The 20,945-nt window shown below is 34.8% G+C and overlaps 1 protein-coding gene across 2 annotated transcripts; it reads left to right on the top strand.

Annotated features, from left to right (window-relative positions):
* The first annotated feature begins 1,296 nt into the window (after positions 1-1,296).
* LOC111794362 (protein CHROMATIN REMODELING 5-like) lies at positions 1,297-20,546 on the top strand. 2 transcript variants are annotated; one of them, XM_023676325.1, is made up of 31 exons: positions 1,297-1,750; positions 2,553-3,286; positions 3,536-3,603; positions 4,234-4,674; positions 5,234-5,458; positions 5,592-5,675; positions 5,823-5,882; positions 5,967-6,070; positions 6,316-6,367; positions 9,236-9,299; positions 10,111-10,204; positions 10,451-10,538; positions 10,625-10,759; positions 11,000-11,188; positions 11,272-11,339; positions 12,402-12,495; positions 12,580-12,704; positions 12,864-12,927; positions 13,083-13,295; positions 14,501-14,743; positions 14,817-14,927; positions 15,100-15,186; positions 15,377-15,559; positions 15,793-15,873; positions 16,037-16,270; positions 17,473-17,628; positions 17,739-17,916; positions 18,000-18,181; positions 18,847-19,194; positions 19,277-19,370; positions 19,529-20,546. In XM_023676325.1, exons 2-31 carry the CDS (start codon positions 2,557-2,559, stop codon positions 20,008-20,010), a joined length of 5,277 nt encoding a protein of 1,758 aa, XP_023532093.1. In that variant the 5' UTR covers positions 1,297-1,750; positions 2,553-2,556; the 3' UTR covers positions 20,011-20,546. The 2 variants fall into 2 exon arrangements, with proteins under 2 accessions (XP_023532093.1, XP_023532095.1); XM_023676327.1 differs by having other exon boundaries at positions 2,499-3,286.
* The last annotated feature ends 399 nt before the right edge of the window (positions 20,547-20,945 follow it).

The raw sequence follows: 20,945 nt of genomic DNA, 5'->3' as shown, positions 1-20,945 counted from the left end.
ATTTGTATAAATTGCTAGAAATACAATGAATCTGTCACAGTAACGATAACTAGGGTTAGATTCTTGTTTGTAGGCTAGTGACATCTCGACTCATTGTCCTATCTCCAAACTTACACGAACATGAAACCATATGATAATATAAAATTGCGTATAATTGAGTACACCATTTTCATATAGTAGATCAGATCTATACCTACGTAGAATGAAACATCTATCTATAATTTATGATTAAACATTCCGTTATTTTATATTTTATTAAAAAAAAAAACAATGAGTAACTAATGGACAAAATCTTAAAAAAAAAAAAAAAAAAAAAATCTAATTATCCCTAAATCTAGTTAATGAACTTAATAATTTATCAAAAAGGTTCTAAAATTTTAAATTGTTCAATTAATATTTGAATTTGTAATTTTGTATTTAATAAAACTCTCAAAATCTAATAAAATTCAAATATTTAAATTCGATGAAAAAGTATAAATATTAAATTCAAATATTTAAAAGTAGGCAGACAAAAAAAAAATAAAAAAAATAAGTATATATATATATATATATTCAGTTTTTTTTTTTAAAATCTTAGATACCTATCTTAATAAAGTTGGGTTTCAAAACAGAATATATGGCCCATTAGCCCATTGGCCCATTAGCCCATTGGCCCATTACATTAGCTCATTAGCCGATGGGCCGTTCAACTATGTTTGCATTTGGCGGCCCAATTTCTTTTTTATTATTATTATAATTTTAATTAATGAATTTTTTTTAATGTTCCCCTTCTGCTTCGGAACAAAATTGGTATAGAATCTGTATTACTGCTAAATTGCGAACCCCGGAATATTCGTAATTATAGGAAATAGTTTTTTTAGTCTTTAAAAAATATTATTATAATATTAGTTACTGCACAGTTCGATTTTACCACACGCGTAAATTGAAACACTGAACAAATCCATCATAATTATCTTTTTATATGTTTGATGGGTAAAAAAAAAAAAAATCTAAAAAGTAGATCTTTTATTTCAATTTTTATATATAAAAAAAATTAATTTTAAATTCATAATTATAAATAAATAAATAAATAAATAAATAAATAAATAAGCAAATAAACATCTGATGAATTTTTAAAAAGGAAATTATTGATTATTTGTCTAAAATAATTACGAGATAGTGGGAAATCGAGAGCCATCAATTAAACACAAAAAATAAAAAGATAAAAAAAAAAAAAAAAGAATTAAAGAAAAGAAAATAAATAAATAAATAACCCTGAAGGCCATGCCATGATATAAACCCTCAATTATCTCCGAATTCCGAATTCCACCCTTTTTCACAAACACATAACTCTCTGGAAACAATTCTCCTTAAATCAACCACAAAAGAGGAAAAAGAAAAGAAAAAAAAAAGAACAAAAGAAAAAAAAAAGGAAAAAAGGAAAAACGAGAGGAAGGTTAAACGGAATAGAATTTCACTCTTCCTCATCGTCTTCTTCCTCCTAAATCTGCTGTTAACTTCGCCAACTGGCGCATCTTAGCTGCCGCCGCCGCCGCCGTTGTCGTCGACGACCTTTTGAATTTCCTCGATTTTTCCCTCCCACACCCGATAACCGGAACCGATTTTATTCCTAATTGTTCTTCTTGCTGCCGATTCACTTCCGGCGACTCACAATTGGCGCTGTCCATAGGAATAGGATAACTGTTACCCCGCGCGTTATTTCCCTTTTGATTAGTCAAACTTCATTTTCTGTTCTGCTTGCCTTCTGAAGGTGCGAGACTTGCTTTTGTTTTCGATCATCTTTTTTTACTCTGACTCTCGATCTTTCATTCCGTCTTATTTGCGAAACGTTTTTTTAGGTTTCTGATTGTGAATTGGGAGTTCTTTGAATGTTAGGGTTTCTTTTTGGAGGTTTCGAGAGGTTTTAGCCTTCAAAATATTTGATTTCCGGAATTAGCTTGTTGATCTGAAGATTGCCGTTTGCAATATGTTTTTAGCATTTGTTTTCCGCGTTCTTTTGAATTTATCTCCTCTCCTGATATACTCGCGTTTGAAATTCGATGAATTTTTTTTCTGTCTGATCGATGAATGAATGCTTAGTCTCGGGCTTGTTTGAACACTCACTTGGGCATCGCATGGAACTTCGGCTTGGATTTTGCATAAAATAAGTAACTACGAATAGGAGCTGATTCTTACTAAACCGTGCTGTTCAATTCCTTACATTTGCTGAGTTCACCCTTTGTTTGAGATAATTGCTGTAGTTCACCTGTAACTGTTTTCTACAGCACACAAAAGAAACAATGTGTTCAATGTATGAAGTAAGTTAATAAGTCATCCAATGTGTTTTGAGAGTTTGAACTTGGAAACTGCAATGAAGTTTTTTTTCTTTTGGAGGTTCATGCTCCCTTTGTCTTCCTGATACCCGCCATATTTTTATGACTTTTAAAACCTGTCCTTTTCTATGGCAAAGCGTAGGCGTTCCTGTTCTTCCCTTCTTGTTAACCGTTTTCTTATTTCAGGTTACAAATCTTCTTTTTCACCATCACTAAGTTGGGGTGTTTTATTCCATGTAGAAGAATGGCCTTTTTTAGGAATCATTCAAACGAACCAGTTTCTCATGGTGTCTTGGAAGATAAAGGCCAAGGACAAGTTAGCGATAGAACCCACTCCTCTGCGGGAAATGATGAGGAAGACATGAGTACAGAAAAAGGCTTTAATATCAACATAGGCGCAACTTATCATAATGGAGGTCAGGTAGATGATTCCAGTAGGTTTCAAAATGAGTCAGCTGCAGATGATGGTATTGCTATGAGAGTGTCAAACTTTCAAAATTCTGGAAGAAGAACGGCAGTGGGTAGAAGGTGGGGTTCAACATTTTGGAAGGACTGTCAACCTATGATTCATGGAGGTTCTGATTCTGCGCAGGAGTCTAAGAGTGAGTCTGACGTTAAAACCGGAGAAGGATCAGAAGATAATATATCCAATGAAAAGGATGGCGGGTCAGAATTTGAAGATGGCGGCCAACCAAAAGAGGTTAAAGGTCAAAGAAGGTATAATGATGTCCCTGCAGAAGGTGGGATGTTGTCGGATGAATATTACGAGCAGGATGTAGATGAGCAGAGCGATTCCATGCCATACGGAGGGTTTAATCACTCAGTGAAGTCAAATAGGTCACAGTTGCAGTCTGTTAATGCCAACAACAATTACATGCGAGGAAATTCTAGAGTTGGGAATAATGAAGATGAAGATGACGGAGATGATGGAGAACATAACGATGATGCTGATTATGAAGAGGATGATGAAGATGGTATCTTTCTCTGTAGTATTATTTTCCTTCAAGTTGGCTGTGGATTAATATTACTGTCTTTCTGTTTTCCGTTTATTTTATTGATCTTTTTTTTATTTTAATGTTTAAACTGTTTACCATGCTTCTTTTATTTTAATTGGTTGGCATTTGGTGATCTTTGTTCCAACTCTACAATGTATCAGTATTTGACTTCATCCGATATGGTTCACTACCACATTGGCTAAATTTTATATCTGTGGGTGTTTGCAGAAGATGACCCTGATGATGTGGACTTTGAACCTGATTATGGCGTCTCAAGTGGTCCTTCAATGAAAAAGGTTAGGTTTTTTCATACATTTATATATTTGTTCAATAATTTTCATCTGCTGGATTTCATGATGCGGTAAATAAAACTTTCCTTCACTTTCATCAAATCACATTTTCCATTTCCCTCTTTCTTTTCTTTCACCTTCTCTTTTATTAATTTTGTTTGCATTATGTTGAAAAAAATGTACGAAGTACGAGGCACAGGCACATCAAAGAATGAAGTAAAATGAAAAAATTCAAGCTAATATCTGAAAGATTCTCCCTTCCACATTCTGCCGGCAGCAATTTTCTATTTAGAACTTCTCCTATATAACCAATATCTAGTCTGATTCCTTCCATCTTTTCTATTTATTTATCAGTATTCGATTGCCTCTCCCCCATCATTGGTGCTTCTTGAATGAATTTCATTTCTTGTGTTTTTTTCCTTCATTCCCATGACCATCTTTACCTTACTGGTCTTACTATTGTTCTTCTCTGAATGGGATTTTTTCTTCATCCCCATCATGGCTGTATACAGTGTGTGTATATATATCTATAGAAATATAACTTTATTCTTCACATATATATTTTTTTCGTTATGCTGTTCATATATGGGGGTTCTTGTACAATGCTCTCTAATTCTAGTGTTCTATTGATAGCAGGATAAAGACTGGGATGGTGGTGAAGATTATGAGGAAGATGATGGGAGTGATGATGATTTGGAGATTTCTGATGATGATAGACCCAATTATGGAAAGAAAGGTAGGGGAAAGCAACGCGGTAAAGGAGGACGCAATGTAAAATCTACCAGTGAACGCAAGTCGTACCAATTATCTATTCGACAAAGAAAAGGAAAATCCTCGTACGAAGAGGATGAATCTTCAACTGAGGATTCTGCCAGTGATAGTGTTGAGGGTTTTAAAAGTTCAGGGAAAACTAACATTCGCCTTCGCAAGAATAGTGGTCGTTATTCTGCGACAACAGTTGTCTCAGGGCGAAGCAGGGAGGTCAGAACTTCTAGTAGGTCAGTTCGAAAAGTTTCATATGTTGAAAGTGAAGAAAGTGAAGAATTTGATGAGGGCAAAAAGAACAAGTCCCAAAAGGTGTGCTTGTACTTTATATCGAGGCTGGCTGATATATTCTTTTGGCTTCTAAAATAATGTTTTGTTTACCATGTATATAGTTCTGGACAAAACTTGTTTTTTTTTTTAAATATAAATTTTATATTTCTTCAGAAAATATAACAAGTATTGACGTATTGTACTATTTTGAGGTTCCCCTTCACTGGATTGCAATGAACTGTACTGCTTGTATGTGCCTTGTTATTGTTGATGTTAATTTATCGATTCTTTGTGTTTGTATGTATTCATATTGTTACCCGCAGTCCCATTTAGTTGTAGTTCATTTGTTGATACCCCTTTATTATCTTTTGTTACCACGGTCTGGTTTTGTGGGGACTGGGTTGGTTGGTTACTGGTTCAACCAGTTGTGTTTTTTGAACTGGCTGTATAGGTTGTTTGGTGCCTATTTATTTGAAGGCTCTCGTCTCACGTATTATCTTATTTGAACATCAATAAGAGAAACAGATTTCTTCACTATTTTCTGTATTAGTTTTGATTGCTAATTTACTCTTTCAATGTCTTTGTCCTATGTGCTTTTTAGGAGGAAGTTGAAGAGGAAGATGGTGATGCAATAGAAAAAGTTCTCTGGCACCAGCCAAAGGGCACGGCTGAAGATGCTCTAAGAAATAACAGATCAATCGAGCCTGTCCTGTTTAGTCATTCATTTGATTCTGAACTGGATTGGAATGAGGTGGAATTTTTAATAAAATGGAAAGGCCAGTCGCATTTACACTGTCAATGGAAACCGTTCTCTGAACTACAACATGTATGCTTCTGAATGATTTTTTTTCTTGGGTTTTGTATCGTCTCATCAAAATAATGTTCTCTTGTATAATTGCGATGAGTCTTTAGCTAACTTCTTATTCTTTTCTCTGCCATTAAACACATATTTCTTGCAGCTTAGTGGTTTTAAGAAGGTTTTAAACTATACTAAAAAGGTCATGGAGGAAATAAGGTACAGGACGAGTGTCTCCCGTGAGGAGGTAATTTTTTCTTGATATTGTAATAAAATTGATTAGTGCAAGTTGTCATTATTGCAAGTGTACACTGAATATTTTCAAAGTGCTTTGTCAATAGACTACAACTTCTGATAAGCTATCTCATTCATTATTGGCTGGTTATGTCTACAGATTGAGGTCTATGATGTCAGTAAGGAAATGGATTTGGATCTCATCAAGCAAAATAGTCAGGTTACTTTGTTGAACTTTATCCATTATTGTTTTTAGTCTTTTGCTTAAAAGTTTTTGTAATCGTATTTAAATGTGGACTTGTAGGTGGAGAGAATAATTTCTGACCGTATCAGCAAAGATGCTTCAGGTGATGTAGTACCAGAGTATTTGGTCAAGTGGCAAGGATTGTCTTATGCTGAAGCAACTTGGTAACCAGAATCAACTCTTTAAAATGAATTTCTGAATGTGTTGTTATTAAGAGTTTTTTTTCCCTTTTATAATTTATGAGTGAGATCAAGAAATTTTTATTGGCCTTATAGTTAGGTAATAAATGCTATACGATATCATATCCTAATTCGATGAAGTTTGATGCCCTTTTCCCCCATGTATTAATTCCACATCTACCCGTTGGAAGTCTTTGAATACTTACTATTGTTTGTAAAATTTGTCTTAGGGAGAAGGATGTAGATATTTCATTTGCGCAAGATGCTATTGACGAGTACAAGGTATTTGGCTATTTGCATTTTGCTTTCTCCAACTATTGTTGACTTTAAAAAATGTTATTTTTACATCACTTCTACGGTACTCATTTATTGATGTCTAATGTTGTAGGTTCTTGATTTCATGAGATCATTATTTCTAATAGAAATCAAAATAGTTTCATTAAGAATGGTAGAACTGATGGTCCTTCCTCTAATAAGAATTTCACCAAATACTATAATGTGCATCTCATGTATTCTCATCGGGAATAGACAACTATGTGCACGGCTACAATTGGTTGCCAAGAAAATTAGTAGGATATAAAATCTTAGATGGATGAACATCATGGCTTGAACTCATTCCCTCCAAGTCTTCATTATTTACGTGTCCTTTATTAACCACTAGGCCAGCCCAAGGTGGTTTAATCCTAAAAATTTCTCTGTCCCTAGTCCAGGTGTTCCAATACACAGCTAGATTCCGACATTACATAAAACTTCTACCAACAAGGGACAGTTAAAGAAAAGGACTTTCTTATGAGTCTCGGCAATTAAACAAGGTGTTACGTCGATGCATATAAACTGTAATTTTTTGCATGTACACCAAATATGAAACTAGAAATCGTAATGTACAAGGGAAATTTCAGTTGGCATCAGCGTCCCTTTAGAAAAATGCTTGACCAAGAAAAAGAGATGCACAGAAGCAAAACTTAGAGCCGATGTCACTAGTGCTAATCCTATGAGCCATTGACCAAACTTAAAGAATCACTCTAGTAGCTTTTCCATGACCCTCCGAAGATCAAAAACCTTTTACACCCACATAATTTACCTAAGGAATGGGTGTCCTAATGAATTGATGTGTGAGCCAATTAGATGGGGCTCTTATTTTCACCTCTTGTGAGATTATTATCAAATTTTAATTATTATTTATTTTATAAGAAAGGCACGAGCCTGTTGGTCATAGTTGTAGTCCTTTGCTGCAACGTAGAGAACAAGGACATGTTGGAGTGTTTCTTAGTATACAATGATGGTCAACTCGTGTAAATGTTGTTCTTGTACTACGTCAATGTTTTGGTCTTCTACTTCCATTTGATTTATTCCAGTCCCTACATTTTAGTGAACACAGGATTTACTTCCATAAAAGCTGACATGGCACCATGTGGAAGCTGACATGATGCCACTTCAGCTTCATCCTATATGTGCAACTGTGTACACATAATATCAAATTGTCATGTTAGCTTCCGTGTGGTGCTAGGTCAGCTTACATTATTAGTTAGTTATATTATTAACGTAACGGACTAAGAAATGTAGGGGCTAAAATGAAGTAAATGGAAGCCCACTGACTAATTTGTTTCAAGTGGTGAAATGGGGGAATGACTTATAATAATATAACTTTAAAATATCTAACTTGTTTTGACATGAAAAGATGGTAATCGGATCAAACTATTTGTAAGCAATGAGGTATTGTGGAGAATTACTGTATGATGTCTAGCAGTTTCATGTAATTTGGCTAAACACCTATTTATGAAATAATGTTTTATTAAGATACACTCCAGAGTTTAAAGTCTAGATGTTCTATTTTCACTTAGTGTTCTTCATTATAATATTTTACATTTCATAATAATCTTTTTCTTCTTATCACTTATGTGAAATTTAGATTGAAAACTTAGTTTTGAATTTAATATTTCGGCCTGCTGAACTTTCTTGGACCTTTACTGGATTGGTCAGCAGAAAAAATTTACAACTTGAATCTCTGTTGAGAAATTGGATTTCTGCTTTATTTCTTTTTTCTTTCAAGAATTATATTATTTGTAAATTGAATTGCGAAATTTTCTAATAATTGCAGACAGTCTTACTTTGATTTCCCCAGTGAAAGGTTTGGGAAAGCTTATAATAGATAAATATATAAATGCAAATAATTCTTGAAAGCGAAAAATTATGAAGAAAAGAGAGAAAAAAAAGGGAAGGAAACAGTGAGCGGTTAGCCCCCTATTCTTGTGGGAAGGTAGGAATCCACAGGGAAAGGCAAACACATGCATGCCATTTCCTAATGGTTTTAAAGTACTTTTATCTTTCAATTATTATAAAATGATAAATATTTTGATGAAAAGTGTTTCTGGGTAATTCTCACGCACACACTCAAAAAGACCAAAAAACTTTTTTTTTTTTAATAAAAGAAAAAACTTTCTGTGGTACTCCATGTCTTGGAAGGATTAGATACCACGAATTTACAAAACGAGAACCAATCGTTGTTATCAATTTTTGCGAGTTTTTTAAAATGTAATTATTTTGAGATTATTTGTCAAAGCAATATACCATGTATAAAATGATGGGAAACAAAAAAAAGGAAAATAGAGTATCATGACTTGATTCTGCATTTTTGATTGTTTGGGAGCTGCTCATTCTTTAAGCATTAAGCAATTGCCATGGATCTTGGGATTGGGGTTGATGTGTTTATTCAAATCAGCTGTCCTTGGCTTTAGGATAAATTGTTTTCAAATATTTGGTCCTTTTCCTTGTACCGTTAATACTAGACAGTTTTCCCGAGTACCCATCTATCCATCACTTTATTAAACTGGGCAACATTATTGTGAGTACCCTTTATCTCTTATCCTTCTGAAAGCGAGCTCCCTCCGCCTCCTCCTCCCACTTGTTTCTTTTTGTCTTTTTCTTTTGGTAATTGTATAGTTTGTTAGTTTTTTTTGGCTCCTTTCTATTGCCCTCACTTTTTCATTTTATGCTTTTATTGGTTTCTTCATTCAAGAGAAAAAGGTAAAATGAAGGTAGTGACCATTTTACCGGTTTGTTTGTTCAATCATTGTGATTAATTTTTTCAATCTTGTTTGTATGATTGAAGCTGGCAGTTACATTTTTTTTCCTGTTTCATAATTTGAGCAGGCTCGTGAAGCTGCAATGTCCATACAAGGGAAATCTGTTGATCTTCAGCGTAAAAAGAGCAAAGGTCTGCGGAAACTTGATGCCATAAAACCTTACTTATAACCAACTTTTGACAAATGGATTACATATACATTATGTGCATAAGTTTAGGTAACAAACTAGATTTTATTGGTATTTGGAATTACAAAGACATAGTTGTGGAGGATTAGAAATCAGGTCGTTGGTGTGTTTTCTTTTTGTTATTTTTATAAGGTATATGAACAATCATTTTTCATTTAGACAAGTATAGGTGGTGGTGGCTACGTTTAACATGGTCCATGTGAGGACAAAAAGAACAAAAATTACAGAAGAGCCCTAAAATTGCATTATCCATTTTCTGTTCTATCATTTGATTGCCATTTGGTTAATGAGAAAATAATAAATGATAAAATGACTAATGAGGATTTATATTTTTGACTGAGTGACGATTTATTGACTTTGTTATGAAACCTAAAATTTGGAATGGTAGAAAGGACATAGTATTTAACAATCACCTGGGTTGCTGATGCTCTGATTAAGACACTCAACAGATTGAACACCTTCTTTTACTGATGTGAAGTATAGATAGTTTTTTAACTTATGCAGCAGACAAACGCTGTATGGTAGAACAAGAATGTATATTACAACTTTGGTTATGTCATGATATATTTGTGATGTAGTGGATGAGGATATTACTTGAATAAAGCTATGTAATTTGTAGAGTTGGTTAGATGCTAGTTGTGTATATCTGAAATGGTACTGGTGGTTTATCTCTGGTTGGCCTTTAGTTCTTGTCTTTCTTGTATACTGTATGTGTAGTTAACATACTTTAACATTATAGCTCTTCTGATTTCTAGTGAGTTTAAGGAAACTTGATGAACAGCCCGAGTGGCTGAGGGGAGGCAAGCTTCGAGATTATCAGCTTGAGGGTTTGAATTTTCTTGTTAATAGGTATTGTTCACTTATTGTTTAATTTCACGTTAGATCTGTTAATTTTGATTATCTGTTTTTTATTTAAATTGTTTGAACTTGGTTAAATACACAAATAGAATGGTCGAAAAGTGGTTAGTAAGCTGGTGAGTGTTTGGTTTTATGAAAGAAGACTGTTTGTCATGGAAAACACTCCAGACCCGTTTATTTTCTTTGATTATAATTCTTCGATATTTATGTGATTGGTCTATCTTTTCATTGATGTAGTTGGAGAAATGATACTAATGTAATTTTAGCTGATGAAATGGGTCTTGGGAAAACTGTTCAGTCTGTTTCCATGCTTGGCTTTCTACAGGTGGAGCTAAATAACTCTCTCTTTAGCTTTATTATGAGTATCTCTGATAGATTAATCTTGAGGACTAATGTTCTTTTATTTGACAGAATGCTCAACAAATTCACGGACCATTTCTTGTCGTTGTACCACTGTCCACCTTGTCAAACTGGGCCAAAGAATTTAGGAAGTGGCTGCCTGATATGAATGTTATTGTCTATGTTGGAACCCGTGCAAGCAGAGAGGCAAGTCGTCTTTTCTGACTTTATTCAGACGGCGATGTTAGGTTTACTTGATGAAAATGTTTCCACTATATGTTATTTTACTGGGATTGAAGTGATTTTTTTTTATAAAATTGAAAACAAGTCAATGGGAAGGTTATGCTTAGATTTTATTTTCCTTAGTTAATCAACCCTTGAGAATTTTATTTGTTCTGTTCGTTCTCTTGGTAATTTCTACTCTTGCATGCATTTTTTTGGTTGCAGGTTTGTCAGCAGCATGAATTTGAAAATAAGAGAGCTGGCAGACCTATAAAGTTTAATGCATTGTTGACTACATATGAAGTAGTTCTGAAGGACCGTGCCGTTCTTTCAAAGATCAAGTGGAATTATTTGATGGTTGATGAAGCTCATAGATTAAAGAATAGTGAGGCACAGTTGTATACAACCCTTTCGGTATACTTTTATTTTGACTTATTGCAACTTTCTAGTGTCATACTTGTTTAATTTATTACTGATGATCCTTCCTGGGTTTTCAGGAATTTAGCACAAAAAATAAACTGCTCATTACTGGTACTCCATTACAGAACAATGTGGAAGAGCTATGGTATTATTTAATTTTCTACTTTCTAATATGGGACATTCACCATATTTGTGTTTCCGTTTGTTTTTTCTATTTAATTTCATATGTATGCCTAAATCCAAATGATGTTTCTGGCCTTGAAGGCTGCCTTGATATCTTTCAGTTTATCTTTTTCTCCTGTCTTTTGGCCTTAAGTTTGCTTTGTTTGGTAATGGTACCCCTTTATGGTTTCTTGTGTTATGTCAGACCTTTTAACTTTTTATGGAATATCAAACCTTCTATGATTTATTGTGTGAATTTGTGCACACTCACATGGGGTCGGTGGGCATTTGTGTTGTGTATTCCCCTGCACGTGATTATGAAACTTTGATACTTTTAGTTTCACTATAATGTCTATATCCAACACTGACACTCAAATTCATGTGTTAGGCCTTCCCTTATTAATTCTTTTTAAAAGTTTTGCATAGGGACAGAAGCACATGTAAGAAAATTATTAATTTTGATTTTGATTTTGTTTTGCTTCTTAGAGATTTATATTTTGTCATCTTTTGCATATGATATTTAAAATGTGAAGTTTGTAACTTGCAAAAGTCTTTCTAATGTATTTGGAGAACACATATTTAAAAGATGTATTTCTGCATATGTTGGTGTTGTGGTTTTGTAGAGAATAACACTTGACCATCATATTAGTATTTTCTAGACAAATCTTAATTCATTAACAATTTTTTGGGTTGATCCATGCACACGAAAAAGAAATCATTTCTAATTCTACCTTAAAATGAAGTATTCTCTCCTTATTTCTCATTCATAAACTCTATTATTATATTTTTGTGTGTATTGGATTGATGATTTAGATCTTTTAGGTATTCAGTTTCACATTATATATTTATGTTTATTAACTTTCCATATAGTCTCCTGCAAGATTACATTATCCTTATTTTAATTGGTAACTGCAAACTTCCAGTGTATATAATCTGAACAAATTTAATAGTGCTATATTTTTCCATTGGAATGCTCATTAGTAGTAAACTCAGTTTTTTCTGTACGTGTTCAATTGAAGGATTGTTTGTCCATTTTGCCTCACAGGGCTCTACTTCACTTTCTTGATACTGATAAGTTCAAGAATAAGGAAGATTTCATTCAGAATTACAAGAACCTTAGTTCGTTCAATGAGACTGAGGTAATATTCTATTTTAGGATATCTTTATTTCACTTTGAGGATGTTGCCTCTCATATGATCCTTCGTGATTTGGATTATTTGTAGCTTGCTAGTCTTCACATGGAACTGAAGCCTCACATCCTTCGTCGTATTATAAAGGATGTTGAGAAGTCTTTGCCTCCAAAGATTGAGCGTATTCTTAGGGTTGAGATGTCTCCGCTTCAGAAACAGTAAGTAATTCACTCACACTTTTAAAGGAAACAGAAAATCTGTTCATTATTGTAATGAAATCACAGAAAGGCTAATTGGGGGGTTACAACAACTAGTAATATTTTCAATTGTAGAAATAGATTTGCAGACAATACATGATACTTCTTTTTTGTTTTTAGATATTACAAGTGGATTTTAGAACGCAACTTTCAGGACTTAAACAAAGGAGTTCGTGGGAATCAGGTAGTTATCTATTTCAATTACTTACTGGGTTTATTGTCAGCACCGATCAAATTCAAGTTTCTATCTGTTGTTGTTAACATTAATTTTAATGATTAAATTTATTCTATTTGGACTTCAGGATTGTTGATTACTTGAAAATATTATAACTTTTTCAGGTTTCACTTTTGAATATTGTGGTGGAGTTAAAAAAATGCTGCAATCACCCCTTTCTGTTCGAAAGTGCAGATCATGGTTATGGTGGGGACTTTGACTCAAATGATAGCAGCAAGCTGGATCGAATAATCTGGAGCAGCGGGAAGCTAGTCATACTAGATAAGTTATTAATGAGATTGCATGAAACGAAGCATCGGGTTCTAATTTTTTCACAGGTCAGGTCACAAGATTCTGAATGCTAGTCAATTTTTTTCCACCTAGTATTATTAACGATTATTGCCCTTGATTTGATTTATTCAACCTTTTGATGAATCTTGCTTCATAAGAGTGTGATCAGTTTGCTGTTACTCTTGGAGATATATCTGTTTGAAGTCGTGGGAGCTGAAAATTTAGTGAATGTGTTCTGTTGCGTAATCTACCTGTTTACACTCCGATACTCTTTCGGTTTTATGTACTTGGCCATTCTTATTGAATGCTACTGCTTATAGGTTTAGTATCCATTTTCAAAACTTTGGATATTCTAATCATTGCTTGTTTCATAAGTTTTCACATCATCGAAGATTCTTCTATTGATTTCCAACAATAATCACCAAAAGGACAAATGCTTATAACATTAGACCGGACCATCCTCTCCTTTTTGAAAATCATGGCCTCTTGTAGCATATGTTATGGGGCATTGATGTTAGTTAGGTAGGGAGATCCTTGGACTCCCTTAAAGAGAGTGATTTTTTTAACCGGATTTTGACGACAATGGTGGAAGTGGAAATGAGATGGGATCAAGTCTCATTACTTCTTTTCTCATAGAACACCAGCTTGTACGGAGAGCCTGATGAGGTTGGTTGGGTGACGGATTGCATGTATTGCTATATTGATTAAGATGTTCTTTGAATATATAATGGCTCAAGTTATTACAAATCCGAAGTGAAAATCTTCACCATGTGTTGAAGTGAACGTGAAGATGATATCTTCATGGAAGTAAGGTTATCCATGAATATGATGATTGAATGCTATGATTATTTGACAAGGTGGGAACGTCCATAAGAAACACTTTCTTGGTAATAATTTGAATTCAGGAGAAGCGAAAAAATTCTGTAGGTAGTAGAAAATAAGTAGTAATGGTTATCTTGGCCTGGTTCTGCTAGCTGTACCCGAGTATCTCTTTCTTTTATATCCACTTCTATAGTGATAATCTTACTTTTGATTTGCAAGATTTCGATGGGTCGGTGAAGTTTTCTAAAGAATCCCTTGTCATCTGGCTTCGAAACTTGTAAAATATCTTTTTATTGAATTTTCTTTTATAACTTTTCTTCACTTGTCCTTCACTGCAGTTTTGGTGTACCCAATTCTATGTACAAGTACAAATCAATTGAGATTATGATTTCATGCAGATAAATATAGTGATTGTGATGGTATGTTGCAGATGGTTAGAATGCTGGATATTCTTGCTGACTACATGTCATATAGAGGATTCCAATTTCAGAGGCTTGATGGAAGTACTAAGGCTGAGTTTCGTCAGCAGGCTATGGAACATTTCAATGCACCTGGTAGTGATGATTTTTGCTTCCTTCTTTCAACTCGGGCCGGCGGCTTAGGTATAAACCTTGCAACGGCAGATACAGTTATCATATTTGATTCAGATTGGAACCCACAAAATGACTTACAGGTAGAGTTTAGAATCTCTGCTTTTTAATCATCTTTCTAGAGAGGTTTCATTTTAATTCTCTTCTTTGTTGTAGGCGATGAGTAGAGCCCATAGAATTGGACAACAGGAAGTAGTTAATATATACAGATTTGTGACTAGCAGAAGTGTTGAGGAAGATATCTTGGAGCGAGCAAAGAAGAAGATGGTACTATTCGTTCTATTTTTTTTAATTTTTTAGTTTATTTTTAAATTTACTTGTTAAAAATGATTCGGACACTTGGATTTGTATTCAGTCTACGTGCACAGCTGATGATGAAACTTGTATTTCATTTTAGGGTTTGTTTTCTATGTGATCTCAGTTTTTCTTTGCTTTATAGGTTCTTGACCATCTGGTGATTCAAAAATTAAATGCGGAGGGGAGATTGGAGAAGAAAGAAGCCAAAAAAGGCATTGGTTTTGATAAAGTAAGAACCGTGTTGCACAACCACTGTAATTGCTTTATTGAAAAACTTGAATTACTTTGTGGAAGGCTGAATTATTTGGATGATGAAAATTGTGACTCCAATTTTTGCTGGATGTCTCCCCTAGCTTTCTAAGATCTATATTCTCTCTTTTTGATATTTTTTTCTAACACCTGCATCTTATGCTTGGTAGAATGAGCTATCAGCTATCTTAAGATTTGGGGCAGAGGAACTTTTCAAGGAGGACAAGAATGATGAAGATAGTAAGAAAAGGCTGCAAAGTATGGATATTGATGAGATTCTTGAAAGAGCGGAGAAGGTTGAAGAGAAAGAAGCTGAAGGAGAGGAAGGGCACGAATTGCTTGGTGCTTTCAAGGCAAGATAATGATACTATGGTGGTGATGCATTTTACTGTTCCGTCTTTATTTCTAGTGATTATTATGATAGTGATGTTTGCGTATAGATGGCAAACCATAGATGTGGCTGCGGTATTATTCTCTGCTTGTGCTGACTGTTTGACTTACCTTTTTGACTGATCATTTCCTTTTTTGTTTTCGTTTTTTTTTTGGGGGGGTGGGGTGTGTGATGTTGGTGGTTATGAACGAACAGGTTGCTAACTTCTGTAGTGCTGAAGATGATGGAAGTTTCTGGAGTCGCTGGATAAAACCAGAAGCAGTGTCTCAGGCTGAAGTATGAACCTAACTGTTTTGTTATTTTTAGTTTTGAACCTCAAGACCTTCCCTTCTATAATTTTTTTCCAGCTATAATTTAAAAACATATTGCATATTTTCTTTTTGATTCCCATTCCAACTAGCGACATCCAACCATCCATCCATATTTTCTATTATTTTAGGAAGCTCTAGCCCCTCGTGCTGCTAGGAATACAAAGAGCTATGCTGAGCCTGTTCAGCGTGAGAATAGTGGTAAAAGAAAGAAAGGATCTGGGCCTGTGGAGAGGGTTCAGAAACGCCGTAAAGGTGATATTTCCGCTTCTTCAGCACCAATGCTTGAGGGTGCTTCTGCTCAAGTGAGAAGGTGGTCTTGTGGGAATTTGTCTAAAAGAGATGCATTGCGTTTTTCTCGTGCGGTAAGGTTTTGTGTTTTATCTTTACCTTTCTTTCTTGTGATTTGAGCATGTGTTATTTCTAATCACAGATTGTCACTTGTGCCATTTAATTTACGTGCATGGTATAATTCTTTATGAAGGTACGAGATTTATGATATCTTCAATCTTTTTTGGATAATTTATGTCACGTGTCTGTAAAAATGCCTTTGACTGTATTACTTCTGCAGCACGGTGCCTTGAAAAGAATGGGTTTTTTTGGACATGGAGTCAAGTTTCTGTTTTAGTTTCTTCATTTCTTTTGTTTTGTTTTGTTTTTTTTTTCCTGAGTTCATCAATAAATGATTAATGAGCTAGAAACAATCATTGAAAAAATGAACATGCAAAGAGAGACTAATGAAGATACAAAGTCCAAAAGGAGTGGAAAAAAGGAAATTAAAATTACAAAGAGAAAATGAAAGCATTCCAATTTAAGCAAATATCCTGCAAAGAATAACCCAATGAAAGTGATGGAGAAAGAACAAAGGAGCGAAAAAAGAAAACTAAAATTACATAGAGAAAATAAAAGTATTCCAACTTAAGCAAATATCCTGCAAAGAAAACCCCTGAAAGTGTTGGAGAGAGAACGACTGAAATATTTTGGGGTGGGCTGACTCAAAATGATGATGTTCTCTAATTTCTTTTTGGCCATAATTCTGAATTTAGTGTTTGAGAAGAAAAAGGTGTTTGAGAAGGATGCATATCAATGTGTATATATGCTTTTCTGAATAAAAGATTCATAGATGTTATGGAATTATGAAAAGGGGCTGGAAGCATAAAAGGGAACCAAACAATATTTAAATGTGAACTAAGGCGAACTAAGAAGCCTTAAGAAAAGTTTTGATTGTTTGGGAACACAAACGAACGAACATCATAAAAATCCTGGAAAGTTAAACCCACCAAGCCTCCTTCCAAGTTTTTTATATTTTTCTTAGACGTTTCTATGGTTCTTCCAATATTTATGGAGGCATTAAGAATATTGGCGTGGTACCACTGATGTTGGAGAGAAAATTTTCATCTTCCAACCCCCTCAAATTTCTTGTTGATAAATGGCTCACGTGTGCCTAATCTTAATTGTACGCTAACTAATAGTGCTGTCATCTTTTCTTTTGAAAATCATTCTACTGAACTTCGACATGTTTGATATTTGTTTACACCACTTGATTTCTTTTATAACTTAAAATCAGGTCATGAAATTTGGGAATGAGAGTCAAATTAGCTTGATAGCTGGTGAGGTTGGTGGTGCAGTTGGAGCAGCTAAGCCTGAAGCGCAAATTGAGCTGTTCAATGCTTTAATTGATGGTTGTAGAGACGCTGTTGAATCAGGTTCAACAGACCCCAAGGTTTGTTTAGATTATGTAAAACAGAATTTCTGTTCTGATTGCTGAAGATGAATTTCAATTTGGAAATCTTGATGGTCTTGCTGGTTGATAAAAGTTTGAATAATCTCTAGGGACCTATGTTAGATTTCTTTGGTGTGCTAGTGAAAGCTAATGAACTTCTCAACCGAGTCGAAGAACTTCAGCTTCTAGCAAAACGAATTAGCCGTTATGAAGATCCTATCAAACAATTCCGTGCCTTGATGCACCTGAAACCTTCAAATTGGTCAAAAGGTTGTGGTTGGAACCAAAGTAAGTATTCAGTTGTCCTCCTTCCACTCTCCTTCCTCCATTTATATTATTTTCTGCTAATACTTCTATTTCTTTATTCTAAGTCGATGATGCAAGATTACTTTTGGGAATACACTACCATGGTTTTGGTAATTGGGAAAAGATCAGGTTGGATGAAAAACTTGGTTTCATGAAAAAGATTGCTCCAGTGGAACTTCAACATCATGAGACCTTTCTGCCACGTGCTCCAAATTTGAGAGATCGTGCTAATGCGCTTCTGGAGATGGTAAGTTATATCAGTTGTGCAATCTCTGATGGTGACATTGGATTCTTTCAATTCTGAATTTTCCAATTTAACTTGGTTTACCTTCCATACGGTTGATTATTTTATAATTTATCAGTTTGCATATCCAAGCTAGTATATAAACATGCGAAGTTAGTAGTTCCTGCCAGTTTCTCAACTATTTGGCCTACTTAGAGATTGCAATTTCAGTTCTTAAAACACTGTCTTGCTTTGTTAAGAAGTTTGTTTCAAGCCTTGCAATTCACATTTTCTTAGGACATGCTATTAAATGAGCACAGTGGAGTCTTATGATTAGTAAAACCCAGGGCATTACACTATTTGATTTGCACACCAGCCCAAAGCTTATCTCAAAAGGTCTACAATGACGATAAAAATAATGATATGAGATTATATGCTATGGGGTTGCAGCTTACACGTATTAAGGTTAAAAATGGAATTGATAATTAAGTTGTTTTTTGTATTGGTATTTACAGGTTTGCTTGTGTCTTTAGTTACTGGCGTAAGCTCGTTTCTCTGTAGTTTTGAGTGTTTTTTCTTTGTGCGTGCTCGTTTATATTTTTTTAATTTTTTTTATCTGTATCCAATTTCTACTCTAGTCATTTCATGATTTACAGATGATGTTTTCATCATTTTTTTTTTTTCACCAGGAACTTGCTGCACTCGGTAAAAATCTGAATTCCAAAGCTGGTCGCAAGACTGCAAAGAAGGATAAGGAAAATATTCAAAGAGTTTCGACGTCACGTGGCTTGGATAGAAAGGGGAAACCAGGTTCTCCTAAGGTTAACACTAAATTGAGGGACAGAGCTTCTAAACCCCAGAGAGTTGAGAACCTCGTGAAAGAGGAGGGTGAAATGTCTGACAACGAAGAAGTATATGAGCATTTCAAGGAAGTTAAATGGATGGAATGGTGTGAAGATGTCATGTCCGGTGAAATTAAAACTCTGGAACGACTTCATAGGTTACAGACAACTAGTGCTAAACTCCCAAAGGAAAAGGTTCTGTCATGTTGGTTCTGAATTCTGAACTCTTCTGTCTTATGGAATAATATTTTGACTTTCATTTTTCCTTCGCGATCAGGTGCTTTCGAAAATTCGAAACTACTTGCAGCTTCTTGGACGAAGGATTGATCAAGTTGTTCTAGATCATGAGGAGGAACCATATAAACAAGATAGTATGTGCTCGAGTATAATTATTATAATTATGTCAATCCTTAGTGTTCAGTTTGAACTAATGATTTTATTCTCTTTCAGCGGGAAAGATATTGGAGACTGAAAAATTTTCGTGCTTTTTCTGAAGCAATTATATCTAACCAGTTGATATTAATTGCAGGGATGACAATGCGATTGTGGAATTATGTCTCCACCTTTTCGAATTTATCTGGGGAGAGACTTCATCAAATTTATTCAAAACTCAAGCAGGAAAAAGAAGTGGGAGTTGGTCCATCCTACATCAATGGCACTGGTTCTGCTCTTGTGGGCAGGGATGGGGACTCCACTCATTTTGGAGCCTTGCCGCGGCAGTTTCAGAGGGTAAGAGGTAACAAAAATAACACTTCCTTCCAAATATCTGAACCAGTTCAGAAGGGGCTCGAAACAGGGAAATCTGAAGCATGGAAACGACGAAGAAGAGGGGATGCCGATACTCAATACCAAGTTCCCTGTCCACCCGATAGACCTGCGAGTAATGGCGGTCGGATACCTGACCCAAATTCATTGGGGATTCTTGGGGCAGCACCAACTGAAAACAGGAGGTTTGGTAACGAGCGGCCATACAAGATCCATCAAAGTAGTTTTCCGGTGAGACAAGGTTGAGATGGGAGGAGCAAGCAAGCCTCTTTTGCAGTGTGGGAGGGTGGCTGATTTGAGAGAAGGCTTTCAGCTTCGACCTGGATCCGGGACTCATTCACCACTGCAGCCGGTATATAATTCGATGGTTCTTTTTCCACCATGGGAATAAATAGCTGCACACCTCTGTGTTATGTATGTGGCTGACCCTAGAAAGTCGATCTGCGAAAAAAACATAAAAAATGGGATTTTTTGATCCATACCCCATTGATTGCCAAGGAAAGTTGAAAAGGTTGTGCATCATATTCAAGGCTAGTAGAGGCATCTTTACGAGTTGAGTTTGAGTAATTTCTTCGTATATAGCAAAAAATTTGGACGAAAGGGATCTACTTACTCGTTTGGCACACAAGTTTACGAGGGTAGTTCCGATACATACTATGTTCACCCAAAATTGTACATTATCAGTTATTTCAGAAAATTTTTATTATTTTTTCTTTTTGGGTACAATAGTGCAAATTGTTTCCTCATTTTGTCCATAAGAAATGTAGTTCAATGATTCTTGAGATGTACCCCCAAGTAAGCATTGGGGTCCTTTGCTGTTAAAACTCTTATTTAGAAACATTGGCACATCCAACAAGTTTTACCACTCGGTAAATGGTAAGCAGGCAAATGAGATGACTTATTAAATGCATGCAAATTCAAATTCATGGTTTTTACAGCTTCAAATGAATTCTGTGATGTGGGGAACTTGGAAAAAGACTTCAGAATCTGTGTTGCCTTACACTTCCATTAGGGTTATATCACTAAAAAAATCTAAACTAAAGAATTTAATTAATAGAATTATAAATTCTTATGTTGTCGCAAATTAATCAATTTGACTGAGAATGTAAAAAATTATAGGGATTTTATAATAGAATAGTTCACCTCTTTCATCCCATCTTTAGTCTTCAAACTTGTTTTTT

This window comes from Cucurbita pepo, chromosome LG05 (assembly GCF_002806865.2).
Source record: "Cucurbita pepo subsp. pepo cultivar mu-cu-16 chromosome LG05, ASM280686v2, whole genome shotgun sequence".
NCBI lineage: Eukaryota > Viridiplantae > Streptophyta > Magnoliopsida > Cucurbitales > Cucurbitaceae > Cucurbita > Cucurbita pepo.
Note: the sequence above shows the minus strand (reverse complement) of the source record. Positions and strands in the feature narration are given on the sequence as shown.